This window comes from Centroberyx affinis, unplaced genomic scaffold (assembly GCF_046629955.1).
Source record: "Centroberyx affinis isolate AG114_WGS23_722 - 3 ecotype Tasmania unplaced genomic scaffold, CSIRO-AGI_Caff_v1 ptg003480l_1, whole genome shotgun sequence".
In the NCBI taxonomy this organism is placed as follows: Eukaryota; Metazoa; Chordata; class Actinopteri; order Beryciformes; family Berycidae; genus Centroberyx; species Centroberyx affinis.
In genome coordinates, this window is record NW_027281439.1 from 103503 (window position 1) to 129095 (window position 25593).

Here is a 25593-nt window from a genome sequence, read left to right on the forward strand (position 1 = left end):
ATTGAATATGTGAAACAATTTGGAAAATATATACTGCTATGTTCCTGTAAAGTGACCCATTTGTAAAATTCCCTGACTTTGCCTGTCTGGAAAATTCTGTGATATTCCAGAAATTGACCAGTGGGAACCCTGGACTTGGTGACTGTCATTTGAATTTCGCAAGTTGTGAAATCAAACACCACTGTCAAACTTGCATTATTGGATTATTGTTGCATTATTATTGTTGATGCTTGGCAGTGAACTCTACCAAAGATCAGTGTTACCTGGAAAGAGTTTCCTCGTGGAGACCCGTCTAGTTGCATTGTATCTCCAGGAAGGTCAGAGGCTTCTGTTATGGTGATGCCGACATCCTGTGTGGGGGTTGTTTCCTCAGCTTCCTCCTCTTTACCAACCTTGCTCTTTGATAGACAAAGAGACAAGAGATGAGAGAGACAAAGAGAGAGAGTGACAAACAGTGACCAAAGCAACAGCATACTCGAAGCGTAAGGGTTGAAACAAATGTTGTATAATGATTCTCAGCGTATACATATTTTTTTGTTCTACTCATTTTTGCCTATACTGTCGTGTTAAAACTACATACTGTACCTCCAGCAGTGCAGCCTGTTGTTGGCTGACTTCTTCCAGCTCCTGGAGCGGCTGAAAGAGCAGACTGGCTCTGGAGAAGACAGCCAGGCTCTCCTCCTCTCCCTGTGGGAGGCCCAGCTCTCCTTTACACCGCTCCATCTCCTCCAACGTCCTCTGCATCGACTGCACATTGGCCAGGATCACCTTGATGTTGAAAGAGAAAGACAGAGTGTGAACATTGTATAACTGTAACAAACTCTGAACATTTAGAGTTTTTAGTTTTTGGAGAACTACTTATTCTAGGATTAGATCAATATATCAGTTTGAAGAATTATTAGTAAATAATGGGTCAGTGATAATAATGATTCCATGCCTCACCTGTCGGTTGTGAAGATGCTCCAGAACAGTGATGTCGGAGTTGTCCAAGGAAGATAAAATCGTTCTGACCTTGGTTACATTTTTCTCCATAGTCCTCAGCTCTGCTTCCATGGCATCCACCACCTGGAAAGGAGATTGGCAATAACTTTTTTTATAGATGGTTAATTATCTAAAATCAAACAATAAAACAAACATATCCCTGTTAGTTCAGGTTCAATTACAAGCCTGTGAGGAAAATATTTTATTAGCTATAAATTTGCAGGATTGCTAAATTAAAATTCCATAATCACAAATGCCATATAGAGTGGTCCCTCGTTTTCCCTTAAACAGAAATTTAGGTCTGAGGAGTGCGTAGTTTGAAGTCCAAAAATTCAAACAGTTATCTTTTGCTGCTCTTTGGCAGCAGCTCAAAACTCAAAACTCCAAAAACACCTGAAAATGGCACTTGTCATTGTGGAAAATTTGCCTTTTTAAAGTAAAGAGCATGTGTTTCTTACTACAGCGGTCTGCAGGAGCTGCTCCAGAGGCCCTACGATGTTGCGTTGCATGGTCTGGACTTGTTGGTCGGCCTGGGCCAGCCTCTCCTCCTGGGTGCTGATGTCACACACAGCAGAGATTTCATCCAGCAGAGGCCTGAAGCCCCCTAGGCTGCCCCTGATCCGCTCAGCATCATCCAGGACCAGCTGTAGTTTAGGATGTTGAGTTACATTAATCTTTGCTATTCGTAAGAAACCTGTGCCAAAGCTTGTAGATATTGGTGAAAATAGTGTAATATAAGATTAAATATAATGATTCCCCTATGGAAATTGAGTTGATGCTGCAGCAAACAGTAACGGGATACAGAAAAGAAAAAATAGAATATAATAGGAGTGTTAAAGGCAACCCAAATTAAAATATATGAATCAAAGTATGTATGCAGGGTGTGCAAAATATCAGTAGTAGATACGTAGATGCATTTGTGTGTGTGTGTGTGTGTGTGTGTGTATTAAAGTTGTTTTTTTTTACAAATGTATAGATGTGATGCATACAGTTGGTGTGTGTGTTCATATGCACATGCATGACACATGCATGAGTGTTTGTTTTGCTTGGTGTCACTGACCTGCAGTGAGTTCGCATGACTCTGAAGGCTTCTGGCTGTTGTGTATGAGCAGGGAGCGCCGAGCCAAGACTGGGCCACTTCTAACCAGCCGGTGGCGCTGTGGAGCATGTCTTCAAACTCCTGAAGATAGGCAGGGATCTGAGACGGAGCAAAAAGGATAGAAAATTAAGGAGGACGGCACTACTTTACAGAAGTTAGAAGTTCATTCTCCCCAAGAACTCACACCACCTGCTCCTCTGTGTTCAATATAGAAGTGAGGGCTTGTAGGTGATGTAATGTGTGTGTGTGTGTGTGTGTGCCTAACCTTGCTGAGGAAGGCGGTGCGCTGCTCGGCCATGTGCGCCGCATCCTGGTAGAGCTGCAGCGGCTGGGTGAGCTGGTCCATGAGGAGGTGGGCTTGATCCGGCCGCTCCTCCGCGAGATCCTGCGCCTCGCTCTCCAGGAGCGTCAAGCGGCTGTGCCACGCGTCCAGCTCATCCCACACATGCTGGAGGATGGAAGAGGTACAGTTGTAGTCTGCATATATTCATGTGCATATTTCAGATGCTGAGTGCACACACAAATACACACAAATGGACACACCTTGAGTGTGTTTTGAGCCTCAGTGACTGTTGGACTCCTCTGCTTCAGTAACGTCTTCACTCCCTCCAGCCCAGAGTGCAGTTCCACCACTCTACTAGTTAGCTTACGAACTGGGTCGCTTCTGTCCAGGATCTGCAGAATGACCCCACATACACACACACACACACACACACACACACACACAGAATTTGTCCAAGGCTGCCAAATATCAGGACATTCAACTTACATAGTCAAGGATAAGGATAGGCACTTCTCTCCTCTGCTCTTCACCGATAAAAATTCCATCAGGGACGTTGGGAATCTGAGTCTGAAATTAACTTTTAGGCTCAAGGGCTAGTAAACTAAAAAAAATAACATTTCCATTCAAAATTACATGATATTCCAGAAATTCCAGGACCACTGGGAAGTGGTCCTGTTCCCATTAGCAGCATGTGCAATGATTTTAGATACTGAACTGAAACACACATAGCAACAGTGACAGTACATGTGTAAATATAAAAAGTTCAGCCAGTTCGACCTGCCATTGAAAATGTCTGTTCGCGACTGCCCACCCACCACTCTCACACACAAAATAAAGACAGAGGTTTGGAGTGAGATGACAGGTCACATGGTGGTCATATCATGTCGATCAGACCAGGATGGATTCAATTCTGTTTCCTGTTACCTCCTCCTCTGTTCTCTGAAGGGACAGTTGAACTTCTTGTATCCGCCGGCCGATATCAGCTGGAACCTCAGCATACATGCTCTGCACTCCGTCCATGATGCGCTGTAGCTTAGCCTTCTGGGAAAACAAGTCCTTTTTGAGCCCCTGTTGATGTAGAAGTGCGAGATGGAAAAATGTGAGGGACAGAAAGCGAGAGAGAGAGAGAGAGAGAGAGAGAGAGAGAGAAGGAGAGAGGATCAAAGGTTTCCCCTTTGACTCTTCCTTTCCAAACTCATTTAACTGATTTTCCAATTGAAGGTTCCAGGTAAGCAGTCTGTCACAAGTTCAATGTATTTTTAAAAAGGGAAGGATGACTAATTGAATACCCTCACCAACTTAAACGGTCAAAATTAAACATGGCAAATCATCACTCTTAATCACTCTTTTATCATGCTGCAGTGAAGCACTACAGGCAACTGAACAAATATATTAATGTGACAGAGCAGCATCAGTGCACAAATGGAAAGCTCTGAACCTTAAGGAAAAAAACAAATAGCTCTCAATAGATCTCGAGTTTTGAATTATGAACAAGTCAAGACCCTGAAGCTAACAGAAAATGTGCTCCCATTTGCTGCGCGGTACTGCTTTTGAAACTGTACAAAGACCATTCACAGATGAGACCGTTCAGACCGTTGGGGTAGCCCACATATCAAAAGACCACTTATGGCCAGGCTGTAATCTAATTAGTGTAGCTCCATGGGGTCTGTAGCTGCAACTGACAAAAACAGGCCTGCAAACATAGTTTATGTTGGAGTTAAGCAGGACTTGTAAATAGACCCTGAGGCCAATGTGCACTGTAGCACATTAAAAAGAGACAAAATTGTTATTTCACACTGTATTCAGAATGGACAGTGAGTGCCAAAGGAATGCATTGGTATTATTTTTGCTGATATAAAAAAATTTAACTTCCTTTGGCCCTCCTACAAAACTGAGCATCGATTTCCAATTGTCAGACTTTAAAGCAGAAAAGGCAGTGTGACCTGCTGTTGGCGTGGATTGGAACAGGTGTCCAGAGCGGGAAGCATGGCTAACACATGTTGCTCCACATCTCCTATCTCCTCTTGGACCCGCTGTCTCTCTTGCTCTTCCGCCAGCGCTGTCGTTACCACCGCCAGGTTCCTCTCTTTCAAGCTGTGGAGAACATTATCCGCTCAGCATCCCTGTCATTCAAGAATAATCTCTTATGAAAAGCTTCCACATGTATAATATATGTCTCACACCTCCTGAAGCTCTCTTGGATCTTCACCAGTCTTTGGCCCACAGGCCCAGGGCTGTCGGCGTCCTGGGGAATGGATAAGCTCAGGGCATGTTCCAGACGGTGCTCCAGGGAGGCCAAGGACTGCTGCTCCTGCTCCAGGCCAGCCTGGTGGATCTCAGCCTGGGCAAGAAGCTCTTGGGGCTCCCCCTGGGTGGAGCCCATGGTGGAGGAGTCAGGTAGCTCAGCCTGAAGACTGGCCAAAGAACTGCAACACTGCTCCATCTAAAGTAAAAAGAGTTAAATCTTCAATATTTTTTTAAATGTACTTATTTCATCTCTGTCATATCTCCTATATGTTGATGCTACAATGACCCAATTTCCTCTCAGGGATCAATAATATTCATCTTATCTTAGACACAGTAAATTCGCTTGAGTAAACCTTTCCTAAAAGAAGGGCAATTGAATGAACCATCTACTGTATGTTGCATGAAATCATTTTCAACTCACACTAGTGGTGATGTCCTTCCATTCCTCTCCTCTCTGCTCCGAGTGTGCCATCAGGAGGCCGACACCACGCCGTAATGATACCCAGCGCCTCCAGAGGGCGCTCAGCTCCCCGTCCTTGCCGACCCCACAGCCCTGCATCGGACATCCAGCTCTCAGTTCTTCTATCTTCCCTGCGAGGACGTGGAGATCCTCCAACAGTAACTTCATGCAGAGATTAAAAAAAGTTGGAGTCAGGCAGTATTCTCTGTACATGTACTGGACCTGGGTTAAATAGTGTCTGCAAATGTTCTTAGCCTTTATTTTTTACTTGTTTGGAGGAACAGATGCAATTCAGATTATGCCTGGTACATTTTTACTTTCAAATGTATTCCTGTGATTGTTCAAACATGGCACTCAGCCATCTGGTACTCCAAACAGATCAAAACAAACACTGAAAATAAGTTGTACACTAACTGTCAAAATATCTGACATGTCCATACAAGGCCCAAGTGGATCCAGTATGTATTCACAAATGCAGTTTAATGAATGCTGTGTCTTGGCATGTGCTAATCACCGCAGAATTAATGCTGCCTCTAACCTACCTTGGCTCTGTTTTGTTGCTCAACACACTTGTCATATGAAGTCACATGTTCAGCAGCACAGTCTGAGAGCCTGGCTTCAAACCTCGAAAGAAGTTGCTGTATGTCGTCATGACACTTCCTGTGGCTGTGTTCTCTTTTTGCACACCTACCAGGATGAGGAATATGAGATAAATCATTGAAGCATTAACTAGAAATGTGGAGCATATTTCATGATTGTTGTTAATTGTAATATAACCGACACACTGAGTTTTTAATGTTGACAGTGTTAGGAAAATTAGCAACATTTCAGTGTTACAAGGGCCAGTTTTTTCCCTGTTGATCTATTGTCACATACAGTATGTCACATGTGTACATGGAAGTATTTAGTGTACAGGTGAAGAGAATAAGAATCCCCCTTAGGTTGGGTTAGATAGCTCTGTTGGAGGGTTGTTACTTAGTGGTAATGCACTTTGTGAGTCTATTTATTACCTGTGCATTATTTTAACATGATTTACCCATGTAACATTTTGGCTGATTTTTCTTTTCCTCTCATAAATGCATTGTTTATCCTCGCCCCCTATAACCCCAATATAATACAATAGAATAGAACAGAATATAATACAATAAAACAGAATACTAAAATATTTGTCCACATTTGGAAATTTGCCTTTGGCTTTACTGAGGTTAAAAAAAAAATCATAGTAAATAATAATAATGAGAAAACACCAGACACAAGCTACACATAAGATGTTCAAATGTGCAGTTTTCAGTGGAAAGCAATACATTCAATTGATTAAACATTCAATGTTGTGGTTGCATGTAGATTGCCCTCAAGATGACAGATCAACAGATGATTTACTGCAACTTACATACTGAAATACAGAGGCATTTGCAGACTCAGTACATAATTTGCTGAAGATTACATTCTACACTGTAACTACATGACTTACAATTAATGTAAGTCATATTAACATATCAATATGTGACAAACTGTAAACAGTGGGAAGTGAGAAAAGACCGTACCTCTGCAGGGCATCCAGCCTGAGCTGGGCCTGGGCCTCCAGTGTAGCTCTTCCCACCAACAACTGACTCAAGATGCCAATGTGGAGCTGCTCAGTCTTTGGGCGGGAGAGGCAGGATTGCTGAGGTACCAGTTCCACAAGGTGGCAGATATGAGCCTGGAGACCATCTTCTAGGGTAGCTAGAGCCTGCTGGGTCTGCCGTTGCTCCTCAGTGCAGTCCAAAAACCCTCCAGGAGCTGACAAGAAGGTGGCTTCAGCGTTGTGAAGGAAGCCTATTGCTCCTTGAGCAGCCCAGTGATAATCCTTCAAGGATTCTCGAGCCTGAGACAAACTCTCCTGTTGGATACATGGTAAATGATCAAGAAAATGCACAATAAATTGGCAGGTTCAAAAGGGCTATAACTATATTATCCAAAAATATTTTAGCTTACCATCTGTGAATGCCACTCCTGCATGGTTGCATCCTTGAGGGAGTACAGTTCCCCATGGGTCCTCAGGTTCATTTTTTCTTTCCGTACCAAAGCCTCTAACACCCGCATCCCAGACTCCAAGTTTCTCCAAATAACCCAACACCTTTGTAGTTTAATATCTATGGCCTTTTCGTCTGGATCCACTTGTTCAGCTCCCTCTAGCTCCAGCCTTGTTCTTTGGAAAAGCTCCATCAAGGCAGGAAGCTCAGAACGAAAGCGCAGACCTTCCAGAAGCTTGCCCTCCAGGTTTTTGATATCATCTGTGACAGCCTGCTCCCAAGAGACCAAAGTTTCCACAGAGCTGCGAATCCTCTGCCTCTCTGAATTTAGCTGTGACGGGTACAAGTCCTGAGCTATGGCTTCCAACTGGTCAGCTGCTTCTTGACATTGTGTCTTCACCAAAGGAAGTTCAACCAAGAGTGTCTGACATAGTCTGAACCTCTCACCTACACTGACTGTTTTATCTTTGGCACGCTGGATTTGCCCTTTGGCAATGTCCCTGGATTCCTCCATTTGTTTCTTGAGGTACATATACTTGTCTTGCTCCAAGGCATGGACAGCAAGTGTTTTAGACCTGTCTTGCAGTTCACCAATGGTGCACAACAGGGAGCTCCGCTTGGCCTCCTGGCAGTGCTGAAGCGCTTGTATTTGACACTGATGTTCCATTAGCATGTGTTTCAATAGTGCAGTGGCTGAAAGGGTGTCCTTTGTTAAAGGGAATGTCTGCTGCTCAAGGTTGGTAGATATCTGCTTCAAGCTAGTCTGGACAGTAGATAACTCCTCATCTGACGAGGTCCGCTCGTGAATTAGCTCCTCTAATTCCCAGCTGGTTGCTCGCTCATGAGCCAGCAGTCCATCCAACTCTGTCCAAAGGCCTGAGAGTCTGTTAACTAGGTAGCGGCTCTCTGCTGGTCTTAGCCCTACTGCTGTCTCCTTACTATTCTTTGCCAGAATGTCCACCAGAGCTATTTGGCTCTCTATTTCCTGAGTGGCTAATTTGTGGACCCTAAGCTTGCTCTCCAGATTTAGGATGTCGGCTTTCGAAGCGTTCTCAACATGGGGATAGGGGTCTCTTTTAACATGTTCTTCTGCTAACCAGGCATCCATGCTAGTGAGCTGGTGTAGTAGCTTCTCCCTCTCCTGCAGGTTCTTCTCCATGATGTCCAGAGCATGAGCCGAGCTGTGAGCAATGGCTTCATAGAGGTCTTCTATTGTCTTCAGTGAGGTAAGCACTTGTTCAGTTTCCTCCTTGTCCATGTCAGAGGCCATTGCTTTTATTTCCTCAAATTCTACTTGCATCTTGGACTGTCTAGACAAAATATCAGTTTGAAGTTTCTTCATCTCAATAATTTGGATACGAGCCTCCTCAGGGAAAAGGGCCAACTTTTTCCCAAGTGTGATGTGGTTCTCTGCCTGCTTGGCCCACATGACCAAGTCCTTTAAGTGCTTGTTGATCTTAGCTAAAGAAGTGCTACCAATACTGGGTGATGAAATGTCAAGCTGGCTCTTGGTGACATTGAACAAGGACCTCAGTTTCTGAAGGACACGTCCAATCTCGTCCTTCTCTTTCCGACCTAGAGAGAAGTGGCCAAGAGCATCTGACTGTGACTGTAAGTGCAGATAAAGCTGGCTATACAGTTTTAGATCTGTGGTCAGGCAAACAAATTCTAAAGTGCTTTTGCTGTCGTGAATTGTCTGAGAGGATTGCGAGAAAGTGTTCGATTTCTGAAGAGCCTCAAGCTTGGCCTGAAGTTGCTCAGCCTCTTTTAAAAAGAGAGAGGATTGAGAGGACGAGTTTGAGGCATGCCTCAGTGCTCTTTTAATACTCCCTTCTAAAAGCCTCCATTCCTCCTGGATATCCCCAATCTGGGCAAGCAGAGCACCTGAATTTTCAGCTTCGCTCAGGTGGACTGACAATTGGCTACTTAACCGGAGCAGCTCTTCCATCATGCATTTCTTCTGCTCCATGGTTCGCAGAAGGACATGGAGTTTGTCAGCTTGAAGGGCACTGCTTCCCAAAACATTTCTGACAAAAACCCAGAGAAAAGAATGTGAGTAAAAGTACACAAACTATCATTATCAAGTACTTATAGCAATAATTAACTGCAGCAAATGCTCCTTTTTTTACTCACAAGCTCATTTTTTCCTTCTCGGCAGCTAGAACCTCCAAAAATGCTCTGGTAGTCTTCATCTGTCTGTGATACTGTCTGACCTGGTCCAGCTGTGCTGCTTTGACCTGTACTGTGGCAGACGCATCCAGCATTGCAGCGCTCCATCGTCCCTCCATGATTTTCAGGGCTTCTGGGTCACAAACCCTGGTAGCAACCATGCTGTTCATTGTAGCTATTTGCTCCAGCACACAGCGTCTGTGGTCCTACAAAAGACAGCAGACAGAATAGAGATTATTTGACAGTATCGTCTGTTGCTCAAATGTCGTAGAACAGAGCACTATCAATTACATCAAACTAAAACTCTACTGAAACAAAAGTTAGAGGAAGGTACAGAGGAGGTGAAAGAAACCCCAGAGAGTTTGTGGGGGAACCTCCCATAAAGAAAGAGGACAATGTGGTCGGTTATTAATACACAAAATATGAAGATATACAAGAAAAATGTGATACAGAGTGAGTACAATGAAAAAAGAGAAAAAGGTAAAATGGAAAAATAATAAAATAAAATAATTGAACAATCCAACAACGTAAATGTAAATTGAAAATTGACCTTGGGTAGTTCTGAAGAAGGCAATGTGAAAGATAGAAAAAGACCTGGTGGCATAACAGTGAATCTGATAAATTATGGGTGAACATGTTATCAAAACTGGCAGGCAGGAGAGTCTATGTATCCTTACATTAACCAGGACCAGGGACTGACTAGGAAAAGGCCTAAGTAGAGTAATAAATAAATTACTTTGTAAAACCCTCACCTCTGCCTCATCCAGTTGTTTGGACATGGCTGTGACATTGAGCTGGGCTGGTTGATAGCGACATGCCAGAACTTTTAGGACGGTTCGTACCAAGTGAATCTCTGGTTCGCTGGGAGAGGACTCCATGGACCAAGTTAAATTCATCTGTTGTGCCCGCTACAACAAAAAATAAAATAATAATATTAATATTATAATAATCATAATAATAATAATAATTTTAAAAGCAGGGGCTAGAGCAAACAAGATCATCAAATTATCATTCCCTGATTACTTGTTTAAAAACCTCTAAAAGAGCTAGGCTAACAGGCTAGAAGAAGAAGGCTAAAATAAATCACAGACAGACAGACAGACAATGATTTATGAACAAACTGGGCCTCAAAGGCAACAGAATTGACCAGAGATTGTAAAGTTGCATTCCTTTCTTTCAAGTTCAAGGTTTACATCTTTTACTTTTCTTCTATTGCCAGGGGCATATGTGTGCATACATACATGAAAATGTTATATTTTTCCTAAAGTTATACAGTATCACAATGTGTATCAAAAAGCAGTGAAACTGTCAGTACAAGTCAGTGGACACTGTGAGTAATTAGGCTCTGCTAATGACCCTGCAGGAAATCCCTGTGGCTCAAAGCTCGTTGTGGGATGTGGATCTTCCTGTCAATGGCATCATGGGAATACAGTATCATCAATCCCAAGGTACATCAAACTGCCATTCTTATCTGTTCACTGAGCCATGCATTTACACTTGACTTCTTGCCATTTGAGGACACTTGGGAATTATGCACATATTTCAAAGCATATGACTCACACTGACAGAACTTTCATTGCTATGTCAATTTAATGTACTGCGTGCAACTACATAGATCTGAATAATGGACACAGTGAATTAATATTCTCTGTCGTTTCTTCAACTGAATATGCAACTACCTTTCTGTGCACAAATTCTGACAACAGGTCAGGACAGAACCTTTACCAACAAATACATACATTTCCCAGGAACAAGACAAATATGCAGTGTAACATAGCAAGCCTATTATAGTTCTAACAAGGCTAGCTCTAGCACAGCAAGCTGTTTTTCCACCTGAAGCAATTTGATGCAATACTCACATTAATAACTTCACTTCTTTCCACCAAGCTCTGGATTTCAGACAAAATGTCCTGCATTGTGGACTGGTGTTTGGGGGACTCTGGTGATCCACCTGTCCTCTCCCCAGCCCCAAAATCGGACGGCGACCCTGAAGCCCCTGTCTCAGGCTCCATGCCTTCTTGGATCTGAGGGAACATGCACAAAAGCCCAGATTTTAGCCTTCTTCTTCCCCGTGTTTGGCACAAGATAATAACAGGGCTTCCTGTTCTTTCCTGGTTCCACAGTAGCGACTAGCATTGTGTTGACGGCGGCCCTGCAAGTCAGTACAGCTATTAACACAAGAATGTGCCCGAGTAGGGAGCTGTCTGCCCTGAGGGAGAAAGGCCCAGTTCCAAATCTATTCATTTCAAAATGTACTCTGACTCTGCACCTCCTTTGAGCAAATCACTCATCTTTTAAGACTTGGTTAGAGAGGGCAAGCACCTGTAACATAACATGAACTGTCAGGCCATTAGTTCAGAAACAAGTGAGGAGCCTTTTAGAAGTGTTTGGATGCGACCAAGGTGTGCCTTAGAGCAGGGCGTAGGTAAGGCGGGAAGTGGATTTGAAATCATAGGTGACTGATTTGTGGTGGAAAAAAAAGCAGTACAAAGAAATAATTCCTTATTTTCATAGGAGAGCTTGTCTATGTTACAAATATTTGTCAGTGTCAGTGTTCATATGATCAATTCAACAGTTTTTAAATAGCAATTGATGAAGATAGTACTTGCAGTTGCACACTGCAAACGTGAGCTTACAATAATACAGAATGTACAGAAAATGTATTCTGTACAATGTCTAAGAAACTATGCACTAATAGAAAAGGTTTAACTTAACACCTGAAGTATTTCATCTATAGTGTAAGTGTACACTTGTCTTGAGAAAGAATAATTTCTTGACACAGGATAAAGAAGGTTCCATATAAAGGTAAATGCCAGACTTAAATCTATGATTGGACCTTGGATGAATAATGACTTCAAAATGCCAAACAGTGGGAAAGACTCGCTAATGGAATGAATTTTCTTAAGACAAATAACAAGTTCCAGTTGGATTTAGGATAAAATTACAGTGAGAAAAATGTCAGAAAAATCTAAGGGAAGACAACAACAACCAGCTGGCCGTGTTTCAGCGAACACACACCCACTCTAGCTTTAAGCAGCAGGCAAGGTAAGGAAAGGAAAATGGCCTGTAAATGTCAAAGAATACATTGGTTTACAAGTGTCTCTTATGCAAGCAAGGACTGTGGCTTTAGCTGGGTATGAGTCTTGTGCCAACCAACTGTTCAATGTCATTCAAAAGCAATGAAGGATGACATTAAAGCAGTGAAGAAGTGAGTAACCAACTTCTTCAGCTCAAACACATCATATACATTTATATATCATTAAACCAATATATTAGTCTAACCCTAATTACAGGTACAGGTGTCATTCATGTTAACGCGGAATATAGCCTCGTTTCAAGGGGAGTCCCTTCCCAGTCTCATATCCAGGAGTTGTGTGTTTCCCAGCATGCCACACTACAGATCGAGCTAATTCAAAAGCTACACTTTTGCATTACATGAAAAGGTGAGAAGAAAGAACGAAAAGAGTGACTACACAAGGATAAAAAAATAGGCATAATGTGAATTAAATTGAATAAAATCTATGAGGAATTAAATATGTCTCCCATTTGCATTAAAAAAAAACATAAAATGGAATAAAAAAAATCTTTTACCTGTTCCTGTGGCCCCTCTGTGGCCCCCAGCAATGCAGAGAACTTTGATTCACGTTCTGCTTTCTGGAGCGTAGCACTGTCTTGCAGACTTTCTGCCACATATGAAGTTTTAGTCTCTGGGCATCCAGTGTCAGTCATTTTTTCTGTGTTATTTCTGTCTGTCATCCCTGTATATCTCTTGCCTGTGGTCTCTGTCTGTGCGGCGTCAGTAGCTGTCATCTGGGTGTCAGTGTTGTCAGTGGCAGGGAGTTGTATTTGTGGATGGCCCAGTGCCACCACTGAAGGCAGATTCCTTAACCCAGAGCGTGGCACCGAGCTCTCTGCTTGCTCATCCGTGTGGCAGCAGTCTGTCATCTCTTCTTGTGCGATGCCAGGAGATGTTGTCGTCTGTACTGTTTCAGAAAGAGCTGTGCCGGTGAGTTCAGATTCACCAACAGAGTCACATGATTTGGGGCGATTCAACACCTCACTCTCTGTGAATTCAGGACTTCTGCAGTTTTCACTCTTTACTTCTTTGCATGGCAATTTGGCACTCATAAATTTCAATTCTACTGTACTTCCTAATGTCAAGGGGTTTTCCGATGATGAATCAGCAAATTGAGACGCATTTGATTCAAGGATATTCGAATCAAGGCTTTTCTGTTCTGATTCAACACTGTTTAATGTAGCGAGTGTCCTCCCTTCTGTTTTCTGGTGCTTTGCATCACACAGGTCTACCGCTTGTGAGCTGGATACATCTGGGCCGCTGACTCCAAAGTTTTCGCTTTGCTTTATGTGCTGTGGCTGAGACTGAGGCAACTCCACGTCCAACACAATTGTAAACACTTTCTTTGAGGTCACACCGATGTCTTCAGCATCAGTCACTAACTGTAATGTCTCTGGCTCTTGAGTGCCTGACTCAAACAGTGATATCTCTGTAGGTTGTGTTGCGAGGTGTCCAGACTCATCTTCGAGGGCAGGTACACACAGTAATTGCTCTCTCAACTCCAGCTCCACACCACTAACAATTTCTGGGTATTCCACCAGTGATGTGACACAGTGTATAGAATCCACATCCTGGGTATTTTCAGTGCCTACTGCTGACAATTCTGGGTCCAGGATTATGGAAGTGACTTTCTGCAATGGCTCACTGTTCTCTTGCTGAGCGATTAAACCCTTGTTGGAAGTAAGTAGGGAGTCTGACATTGAAGATTCTGTATTGCTTCCAGGAGGTGACTGTGAAGCCTGGCGGTGCCCGTTGCTGAGAGCAGGCGGACTGCTATCAATGTTACTGGTGCTGCCATCATCTAATGGCCTGACTTCGAGAGCATCTACATCTGATGTGCCATAAAGACGTTGGTTGAGATCAGCCTCCAAGATAACGGTGGCTACTTTTGGTGGAGTCAACGTCAATTCTTCTGGTTTGATATATGTCAATGTATCTTCATGGGTTTTTGATATAAAAACACCTGGGATTTCAGTGCCTGGGAGTTGATTTGGGGTTAAGAGATCTTCCTTGGGTGTTTGCATGAGGCTACCTGCAGTGCACATGCCTGAAGTCTCTGCTTGCTGCATAGAAATACATCCTTGGTCTTGTTTTGTACCATCGGCTTCCACAGTTGGTCTCCCTGATGTTTCCTTGGCAGGCTCCGCGCAAGGACTAATTATTTCTGAAGTGTAATAAGTCCCTCTGATTTGAGTTTTGTTGTCGTTCTGATCCGTTTCAGAATGTTCCTTCCAGCCTGTGGAAGAAGGGTGAGGGGACCCAGGACTATACATGGCCATAGTTTCATCACATGATGTTGAACACAGTGTTTCACTTCTAAAAGATTCTTCATCAGCTGTGCCGTGCAACTCTTTATTGCCCAATTCCACTTCACCATGGCCTTGGCTCAGCTGTGAAACCCAGAAAGCAAACACAAATAGTAAATACCTGATTATAATCATCTTTCCAACCATAATAATATGTTGAATAATTACCACTTCTCTAAAAGGAAACTCACCGGGTGTTTAGATAAGGTGTCGAGCAGATGCGTGCTTTTCTTGAGGGCATTTGAGGCACTTTTTTCCAGTTTCTTTGTGAGCTTTTGTCCCAGACAGTTCAGGAAAAAGTCTTGTTGTGAGAGCGCCACTTGAAGGGTTTGCTGAAGCTGCAGACCCTCATCCAGAGTCGCCTATGAGGAACACACACACAGGGAAACAACTCCATTTTAAGAACAGCTCTGCAAAACAATAACCATAATCTCCTGCCTACCTGGGTAGACAAATCATATATTTTTGTGCAGACAGCATGGGGCAAAAGATAATAGCAATGGCATTAACACAAAGTGCACACTCCAACAGCATATTCTTTACAGAGTTATTATTGCTACTGTGCTTTCTTGTAAACAACCCATTGCCATGCACTTATGGATCATAACAAGAGCATAACAAGGGCCAGTTCAAATCAAGACAACGAATAATTATTTTTTATTTGATTTCATATTATTATTCAGAGGAACAACGTTACAATGTTCTGTATATATTGATGGTTCATTGTTGGGTGGTTTATTCATTTGGCCCTCATACAATATACTCATTAAAGTTTAATCTTAAATAAGCTTTTATGACTTTTATGATGTATTTTATTTTAGGTAGTTTTGTTGGCAGAGATTATAGCTTCAGTTAAATGATTGCAAATACATCTTCATACAGTATATAAAAGGCACAATATTGAAGACTTACAAAAACAGACAGAACAGAATAGTATTTCACTGCCTGATTTCATGTTTTGTTTGTGAAGTGGAAGCTAGGCATACAAACAAATTACACGTCCATTGACTATCTGTGTATCTATGAATGGATAACTATGTATGGGCAGATTGGTAAGGATTACCTGGCTTGAATGTGATGGTACAGCCTGTACTGTTTGGCTCCACTGCTGCAGCTGCCTGATGATCTCTCTGACCCTGCTGGCAGTGTTGTCTGCAGACTCCTGCTTCTTTTGGAGAAAACTGGACCTGAGGCTACAGTGGGAACAAGAGGGAGAGAACGCAAACCAGTGGGGAAGGAGAAGGAGTTCATATGAGATTTTAAAATGATAAAGGTGCTACGTGTCGCATTTTTAAACATCAATATATCATTGTCAAATTAATTGTGGTTCCTTGGGTCAAACTGCTGTAAACAAATGAGATCATGGTGGAGATGACTGGCAGCTTCTCGCTCACATCAGTATTCAGTCATCAGTATTGTTTCTCAACATCAAGGATAGAAGAACAGCGCCCCCTGTTTTGTGCCATAATGCAATCCAATACATTCCCGTCAAAGAAGTCACACCCTCGTTTGTTTACAGTAATTATACCAATGTCTCAATATTAATGTGGTAATGTGGTAACACATAGCACCTTTGAAGTGACTGCAACCGCAACATGGATATTTTTACATATGGTGGCTTTATGTGGATTGTTATTCATTCTGAGGAATGCAATCGTACCTGTCAAGTTCTTTAGCAACTGCATCGACAGTCAAAGACACATTTGCAGGAAGCTTTTCTTGCGTGACCTTTGACTCTCCGGTGTTTTGCAGGTCATGAACTCTTGCAGCAAACTCTGTCAAACTGGTTTCACAGTCCTGAGAAAGATAGAAATGTCTTCTGTCATTGATAGTATTAACTACTGTCTCTCTCTGTATATGTGTGTGTATACATGAAGAATGCATGACTCCAGGAACTCATTACACAGTGTTAATCTGGGATAAAGTAACATGAAGGATCCTTAACGCTACCTGGATTTTACACCACTGTTGTTGAAGCTGGCTGATATCAGTTAACACTTCATCGTCCCCAGACAGATTTCCCAAACGCTCAGCCAAGTCTTTCAGTGCTTTCTGTAAACAGGAGGCTTCTTCCTTCACTCGCTGAACTCTCTGGGTCCCGTTCTCTTCAAGCTGTGCCACATTTTCTCTGATGCAACTCTGTAGTGCCCCCTTGTGGTTTTGGGGGCTACTGACTTCCTGAGCGAGGCTGGTTTGAGCCTCGGCTGCCATCACACTTATTACAGCCTGTAAGAAATATGTTACTTAGTGTAGATAGTTTATATAGAGGTAAGTAACATACTGTTGGCACCATTTTATCCAAAGCATCATACATTGCTGTGAGTGCAGGCGTTTTTAGTGATACACATAACAGAATGACAAGCAACCACCTCTGATGTGTCCAAAGTCATATGTTAAGATTTGTACAACTTTTCAATAACCAAATGGATCATATTCAGATTTGTACAGAATAAGATTTACAGAAATCAAACTTTTAAGTAGGTGGGGTTTCTCACCTGGGTATTGTGCAGACTCTGCTCTATGGGACTCTGGAGGCTGAGGCTTTCGCTGAGTGGAGAGTCAACCTGCTGTATGTTGGTTTGGAGGTTGTGGTATCGGTCCAGCAGTTTGCCACACTTTCTCACCAAGGTAGATTGCTTGAGCGGGCTGCTTTGTAAGGATGACAGAAGCTGACTGAGGGTCTCTGTTCTCTCCCTGCATGAAAACAGGTGAGCAAAAAGTCAACACAACAAAACAACAAAGTTTATTCACATTGTTAAATTTGTTAGTGAGGGGATTAAAACTCGTTTGGACTCTTTTGTGTCTCTCATGGCCAGGAGTCAGGACAGATTATACGTCCTACTTGTTCTTTTCACGTTCTTGGTCCACAGGCTCTGAGGTGGCCATTTTGGATGTCACTGAAGATATTTATTTTTGACTATGCCTTCAATCCTGTAACCCTGACGAACCACCTTGTTGTTTAGTGTTAAAGCTTTGTCAATTCCTTTGGTTCTTTTTCATGCACCTTGGACGAGACCTTTTTGCTGTTTCCACTCCACCACATCAGTACAGCTGTGACCTACCTAGTCCTGACTCACAACTATCTGTTGCATCATAAATAATGTCTTCACCAATACTTCTATCATCCTCTCGTGTCAGTAGAAACAGACATGTAGCTATATATGAGTCAATAGTGAATAACAAGCTGTACAAACCTCCATCATTTATGACTCTTAGCATGAGTCAGAATCACTATATATTCCAGGCAGAGCCACTGCAGCTTGTCTTTCACTTTGCAGACCCACACATGTACTTGGTTTATTAAACCACTGATCTGTTTCTCTGCCTTATTCTTCACTGAAATCTTCAGTTCTTAGTCTTGAGTTGACCTGAGGCCTTCATGGTTTAATAGAGCACATCTGCCTCTATATTACCCATGTCACAATCACAAGTAACAGTTATCATCCTAATCAATCATCTTTTGAAAGAAACAAAATGGTTATTTAGTATGAATATCTACTGTTGGCAAAATGTGCCAAATAACAGCTCATAAATAAACCTAAAATGCTCACCCCCTCACTTAAGACCTTACAGGATTTGTTAATTCACATATATGCCTTTACTTGAGTTAGAAAACCTTTGTTGTTTTGTTGTTACCTTTGTTGAAATGCTTCCTCTTGCAGGAGACTACCATCCTCCTCTGCTTTTTCCTCAGCAGTTTGCAACCATTGTTCCAGATGCTCACTCTCCCTTTGCAGCCTAAAACGCACATGCGTATGCAAGCACACACACACACACACGCATACGCACAACATAAATTAAAGTGACACCATGGTGACAAAATGATTCCACCGTAGAATGCACACGTGATCAAGCAGCTATTAGACAAAGAAACAGAAAGCATCTGATCAAGGTCCAAAAAAACCTGACCAGAAGCTGTCTCACATCCTTATCATTCTAATGCATATATGGTATTATTACATATTATATTGATTAATTTTATGTAGATGCATGTTCCAGAGAGGCATGAATAAGCATTTCACTGCAGAGGTGTAAACCCATGTGCTTTACACGTGACAGTCGACTTGAAACTTGAACATTAAACTTCTAAGTGTGACCTCTGTTACCTGTTGAGAGCCTGGACATCCCTCTCAGTCTGCTCCTCCACCTGAGAGAGGAGCTGGTGGGCGGCTCTGATTTCCTCCTGCAGCTGAATCCCATCCACAGCCAGACTCTGGAGGCTCTCTGGGATGGCTATGCAGGCCATGAGACGCAGGTCCTCCAGCAGCCCATCAGCCTGATCATTCTGGGTCTGGAGCTGGCCACCGATATCCTGAACAGGAAAAGAAGTTAGTACAGAGAACTTACTAGAGGAAAGATTAGGATTTTAAAGCCTTGGCCATCAATGTCTGCAGTATACAATTCAAACATAAATTTTACATGTAATTTCATTCTTAAAACGCAAGAATTTAATGTAAAAATACACCCATACAAATTTAGATGACATAGTTTCACTTGACTTGCCCAAATAGATTTCCCACCAATGACCACCCAATATCAGAATTTTATTTGGACAAATAGGGTGAATCTACAGCATCTCAATTAGAATGCAATTTTGCATGCTTGGCCCTTACTTGAATTTTTGCGAGGACCGTTGCGGCATCCGGGCCGCTGAGAGTGACGAGGGAGTCCTGAATCTTCTGGAGGGAGTCGTGGCACTCGGCCATCCTGGCACTGACGTGTCCCTTAGCTGCCACCATATGCCTGTAAACATCCTCCACTTCACAAAAAAGCTCCTTCACTTGCTCCATCTTCTTTCTCATCTGGGTCTCCACCACCTAGACAAAACAAGGAATCAAATTAAGGCTGGTCATAACTCACTCTGATCAATCTCTGGCAAGGCACCGAGGCCCCAGGTATGAGTCTGAAAGGTCAGTGTGTTAAATGAGGGTAACATTGCTTCTTAGCTCCTGTCGGGAATCTGGCTATACAATGTTGGACTAACAGTAATCTGGAGATTCTGCTGGTTTAGACAGCTATACAGGTTACAGTTACAGTAGTCAAGATGTTACAAAATAAAGGCATGGATCAGAGTTTCCAAGTGATTAAAAGACAGAAAACCTCTAATTTTGGAAAGTCTCCTGAGTCATAGAAAACACAACTGTACAACTGTTTCAACATGTTTGTCCAGGCTTACATTGGGGTCGAAAATTACTCCAAGACTATATCTATTACATCTACCTAGCTATCCTGGTTACTCTGTCCCAGTCAGTTACATGCTGTACCTGCAGCTCCAGAGGGGGCTCGGTGCTTTGGAGCAGCACCTGGATCTCAGCGGCTCTGCAGTGGAAACGCTCCATATTCTCCTCTTGGGCCAGGATCTCATCCTGGAGGCAGAGAGAAGGGATCGTCGGTCAAAGCAAGCTGGAGAAAACTGGACACCCTGCGACTGCCCATCAGACGGCCCAGAGAGGTCACGGCCCACAAAACAACAGAACGATAACAGCAAGACGGTTTTACCTGCAAGGCCCTGACTTCTTCCTCAGTCTGAAAGGATGGAGACTGAGTAAACGCTGCCAGCTTGTTGACGGTCCAGCTCTCCACCTCCCCCCCCAGCTGGAGGACCCCGTCCCACAGAGCCAGGCCGAGGTGGAGGTTGTCGAGGTGAGAGTCTGTTCTTTCTGTTACCTGCAATAACAGTTCCAGTTACAGATACAAGCTATAGGTTAATGCTAACAGGTTACACATCCATCTCACAACACGTACATGGTGCATGTGTGCATTATGGTGAGCTACTATATTATAAATAATAATAATGCAAAAAGATATAATTTACTTTCTTAAATGAAGTATTCCAATTAAAAAAGTGACAAAAATACACAAATGAATGCAGAACCTGAAAAATACAGTCTTGGCTCATCAAAATCTCTTTCTTTTGTTCTACAACAATACAATAATACAGGGACTATGACACTAAATCATAACTACTGTAGAAGTACTGTAGGTAAGGGTAAGGTGAGAGTTGAAAGTGACCTAACTCACATCTAGCCAGCGGTCCATGAGGGCGTCGGCTTCGCCCTCAAACGGGATGATGGTGCATTCTGGGATCTTACGCAGATGAGTCTGAAGCTGCCTGCAGATACTGCGGACCTCCTCTATCCCATCGCCGAGGCCATTCAGCTCTGCCTTCGTTGCCTGAACCTGAGAAACCACACACACACACACGATAAATACACAAACACACTCAACAGTACATGTAGTGTATGCTAAAGTGTTAGCATGGAGCCCCAGAGCCAATGATCTACTCGGGACACATGGATGATTTTGGTGTCTATGTTCTCATCACTTAATGGGTAAGTCTTCCAAAACAGTTGTATTCCTTTAAGCTAACTAAACTGTGCAGCATACCGTAGAGTGGAGTCTCTGCAGGTTCTCTTTGCCCATGTAGGAGGCTTGTTCGCTGATGGTGCACTCTGCTCTCTGCAAAGTACAGCTCAGCTCACCCCGAATGCTCTGAAACCTCTTCAGCAGCTCTGTTAGGACACGACACTGTTCCAGCCTGTAAATTGTCCACCCACCCACCCACACACACACACACACACACACACACACACACACAGAAACCCACGCATCAAAAACTACTGCACACAACTTGAGCGACTTAGTAATGAGCCATAAGAGACTGAAACAGGAATCATGAAACTTCATATACTCTGCTCACTTCTTCCCACCCCTCCTCTCCTTACCTTTCAGTCACTGCTCTCTGAGCCTCCGCCCAGAGATCCTCCATCTCTCCGATGTGTCTCACGTCAGGAACGCCTGATTGCGAAGATGTATCGCGCAAGTACTGCAGCTCAGACTGCTGGTCGGCAAGACGGCTGTCCAGCCCTGTCAAGGCACGCACCCTGCCAAGGAAGAAACAATCGTTTGTGTATTGACTGACTGGTGTACAAGGAGAGAAGATAGAGATGGAGCAGAGATAATGGCATTTGTGAATAATTATTATTGCCTTGTGAGGATTATTAACTTATTAACTAGTCTTAGACATTTAGAGCATCTGAAAGTCAGTTTAGTTACATAACACTATCTTCAGTGTTCTGACACTGTAAACACCACCTATCTGATATTCCAAGCAGGCTAAAACAAACACTAAAGAATTATTTGCAGATACTACTGGACCCAGGTCAGTGTGATACCTCTGCTGGACAGCAGGAAGAGTGGGCTCCTGCAGTCCCAGCCGCTCAGCTGCTCCCTGTATCTCCCTCAGCGCCGCTAGTAAGGCAAATCTACTTTGGATCGTGCTCTTCTTCTCTTCTCCCTCCTTCTTTCCCTGGCTGCTTCCTCTCTGGGCCTTGGCCTTTAAGACCTCACCCTCAGCAATCCGTCTTTGAGCCTTGTGCTTCTCCTCCTGATTCTGCTCTTCCTCTGTTTGTGTGCGGGACTCTTCATTCCGTTCGTTCCATCTGCTCTTTTTCGGCTCCAACCCTGACTCCGGTTCCATCCCACTTGGAGTGTGATGCTCCTGCTCCTCTGCTTGGCCCTGCCCAGGTGAATCATCCCTGGTCTTTGTCCAGCATGTCTCCTTAGGGTTCAATTCCTCATTCTCTGGTATTTGCTCCTTTCCTGGATGGCATAACTCCTTCTCTTTATTCTCCTCCCTCCTGCTTCCGGTCAGCTCTTTGTCCACCTCTTCAAGTCGCCGGGACAAAGATACTACCACATCCCGGCATGTCACTGTTGCACCATCCAAGCTCAGAGTCATCCCCGCTGCCTTTATGAGGCTGTCAACACTCTCAGCTTGTTCCCTGGCACTCCACAACCTCTGATGCATTGCCGCCTGCCAGGAATCTCTCTCCTGGTCCCGCGCCGCCTCATTTCGCTGCCTGTTGGGCTCCTGGTTTGCTAGCAGGTTTGGGATCTCGGCCTCGGCTTCCCTCGCCGTGGCAAGGAAGCGCTCCAGGGCCTGGGCAGCTGACTGAACCTTCTCCAGCCGCTGTCTGAGCTGGTTGACATGATGGACGCTGGTGTGGAGAGCGTGGCAAAGGCATGAATCGATAGTGGGGTCCAGCCCTTCCCTTTCCTCCTCAGTGCCTCGTCCTGATAGCTTTCTCATTTCAGATTGCAGTCTGTCATCCATTTCCTGGGTATTGCATCAAGGATTAATAAATATATGGATATTTTCCCGAATCAAACAAGTATTAATGGTTAGAACAGAGCATAGACATACCTTTAAGTCAGATACAGTTCTAGGATCAGCCAGGGTAAAGGAGGAGATGTCCATGGTCTCTCTGGTGATCCGGTCCAGCTTCTCTGTGATCAGTGCCATCTGACCATCTGCAGACTCTATCAGGTCAGCAGTAGTCTCGAGGGATGCCATTCTAACACAAACACCAAAGCAACAGCAACATCTTTTACATTTTCAGTTCTTGTGAAATGATGGCACTTCTGAGTGAAGTTACTGAAATGATAATATTCAATAACAATATATTAAAGAGACAATAAGTAAGATATTTACTGCCCCATAGCACAAAATGACCATAATATATCATAATATATCCTAGAACTTAGTCTCTTAAAATACATACACAAAACAAATACCTGTTGAGATGTTTGAGAAAAGACCACCAACAAGAATAAGGGGTGAAACGCTGCTTCCTGTGTAAATAGAGTAATCAATACTTGTAATTTGAGAGGTGGACTGTACCTGGTCTGTAGGCTGATCTGTTGGTCCCGCCACTGCTGAATGAGCTGCACCCTGTCCCTCTCCACTCCACCCTGTCCCTCCCCTGTCATCAGCTGGGGGAACTGGGAGAGCTGGGCATACTGGAGCTCAAACTCAAACCACAGCGCCTCTGTTTCCTGCTTTAAAGTCTGTTGAGAGGATGCATATTTACAAAAGTAATCAAAGAAATAATTTGATGGTAGTAGCTAGTGGTATAAAGTGATTTATTGAAGGGACATAAGTGATGGTGCAACTGGCCTGTAGGTGCTTCTGCTGGGTCTGAAGGGTAGAGATGGTGAATGGGTCTGGGATAAACTCCTCCAAGCGCTGCCCGTTCTTTTGGAGTTGAGACTGAAAGGCCAAGCAGGAGTCTCTGTACCTAAAGGTAGAAGATGTACACAATGACTCACTGTGACAGTTACTGGGAGGGAGCATGGTGCAAAACCTGTGATGTCACATTCACCTCACTAGTGGCTATGTTTATCTTTATTTCACTGAACTTAAAACAAAGTACAATGAAGACTTTGTCATACCTTCAGGATAATTTTGTGTCGGTAAGTGTGATAAAAACAGGAACAAGAAAGATAACACAATAATACACTAACACTCAATTGTCCCCTCAGTACACCTACTGACACACATGTTCACTAACTGAGGGCCTCATTGCTATTTCATGCACGCAAATTTGTCTGCATTAATAAGAGAATATTAGTTGTTTACAGTACTGATAGCAAATATAAAGAAATAAGATAAGATGACATAAGATGAAACTTCAATGATCCCTGTGAGGAAATTGGGTAATTGCAGCAGTAAATTAGTAACAGGATACAGCAAAGACAAAATGAATGTAAATGAGAATAGAGTGAATAGAGGTAGGGGTATAAACAAAAACACAAGGTTAAAAAGTTAAAAAACATTTGCAAAAATGCATTAAAGTTGTCATTGCCACAGGATTGCTGCTCCAGATGTCTGTAGGATGAATTTACCCTGGATTTCAATTAGACTTTTCTTCTACTATACTAATCTGTAAAGTCCCAGTTGAAACTTTTATAAACTAGGGCTGAGACAATTCTGTGAAACAACAGGACATGTACAGTGAAGCTTGTTTGCGATATTAACCCTTACCTCTCCAGTGCTTCCTGTTCCGAGGAGGACTCTTCCTGCGGGGGGGCAGCCTCCTGGGGGATAACCGTCCGCTCTGCTTCCTGCTTGGTCTCCACGATGTCACCCCTGACGACCGCCTTGGTGACGGGAGAGGCGCATGGCAACGGTGTAGCGGGGAAAAGGAGAAAAGATAGAGTAGTGAGCCTATCCAATTACTCTGGATTAGCACCCTACAGCTGGTGTTGTGGCTTAAAAGTGCCAGGAACAGCCAATCAAACTGCTGCGTTTGTTTCTGGCCAGGGAGGCTTAGGGAAAGGCCAAAGGCCACTTTAACAGGGATGTAAAAAAGTAAATAAGATATGGCTGATTATGTACACAGTGCATTCAAATGTAACTGCTTTAAGTCATGGCAAATGTAAATGAAAAATCAAATTTCTACACAAAATAGGTTTTATGCAAATATCCAAACATTTCAGACACACAATTTTCTCCATCTAGTATTTGCATTTATGGTTTCAGCAGTACTGCAACATTAAGGAAGACTCTCTAGCTGCACTAGGCAAATTTTTATGTAACAATGCACCCTCTTATCAGTCTCAATCACAAAGTGTGGCTGGATCCCATCCCCACTAAATGAGACACTGTTGATGCTGCGTATGGTCAGTGGCGAAAAGCTAAAGCTAAAAAAAAGCTGCCATGTGATCTCTCCACACCTGTAAATGAGCTTGGCCTTGCTGTGGGATTCGCAGTAGACGGGCTTTCAGTGGTTGATCCTTGGCATGCAGCGCAGGCTCTTGATCTTTCCCTGGGTCCTCCCCAGGTACTGCACAGCCCTTAGCTTGTGGTAGGAGGTCCTCACTATTTGGTGGGCAGTCCTGAACTTGTGGGAATGGGAAGATATTGCCATGTAGCGGGCGGTTTGATGCTTGCAGTGGCCCGGCGTTACCCAAAGGTGAGAGGTCTTGCTGTGGGCAGCCCAGGCTTGGTGTCTGTGGGAGATTGCTGCTTGGCTGCGGGCCAGCCTGCGTGCCATGTGCTCTCAGCAGGGTGTTGCCTCTGAGCTGTTGTCCCCTGCTGAGGTAAGAAACATACAACAACAGGGGGAGGTCCAGGCCAATCAGTTAAAATCACCTTGTCCAACAGACATCTCATTAG

General features: G+C 43.5%; 2 protein-coding genes across 2 annotated transcripts in view; both read right to left on the reverse strand.

Annotated features, from left to right (window-relative positions):
- LOC139661232 (nesprin-2-like) overlaps window positions 1–13006 on the reverse strand; it is a 56160-nt gene extending 43154 nt beyond the window's left edge. The window contains 18 exon segments of the mRNA XM_071539646.1: window positions 264–398; window positions 586–768; window positions 943–1065; window positions 1440–1625; window positions 2042–2179; window positions 2346–2528; window positions 2624–2755; window positions 3288–3431; window positions 4307–4457; window positions 4547–4806; window positions 5032–5232; window positions 5613–5757; window positions 6615–6949; window positions 7045–9109; window positions 9216–9457; window positions 10004–10159; window positions 11111–11275; window positions 12843–13006. Coding sequence (XP_071395747.1) covers window positions 264–398; window positions 586–768; window positions 943–1065; window positions 1440–1625; window positions 2042–2179; window positions 2346–2528; window positions 2624–2755; window positions 3288–3431; window positions 4307–4457; window positions 4547–4806; window positions 5032–5232; window positions 5613–5757; window positions 6615–6949; window positions 7045–9109; window positions 9216–9457; window positions 10004–10159; window positions 11111–11275; window positions 12843–12980 — 5082 coding nt within the window. The 5' untranslated portion in view covers window positions 12981–13006.
- Window positions 13007–16708: 3702 nt separating this feature from the next.
- LOC139661234 (nesprin-2-like) lies at window positions 16709–25345 on the reverse strand. Its single transcript, XM_071539648.1, has 15 exons — window positions 25298–25345; window positions 25152–25250; window positions 24460–24575; window positions 22840–22990; window positions 21809–22752; window positions 21359–21517; window positions 21021–21171; window positions 20655–20813; window positions 20133–20300; window positions 19898–19999; window positions 19247–19450; window positions 18740–18945; window positions 18270–18371; window positions 17129–17327; window positions 16709–16837 (listed from the first exon to the last, which is right to left on the reverse strand). The coding sequence occupies exons 1-15, from the start codon at window positions 25343–25345 to the stop codon at window positions 16709–16711; spliced, it is 2937 nt and encodes a 978-aa protein (XP_071395749.1).
- Window positions 25346–25593: the final 248 nt, after the last annotated feature.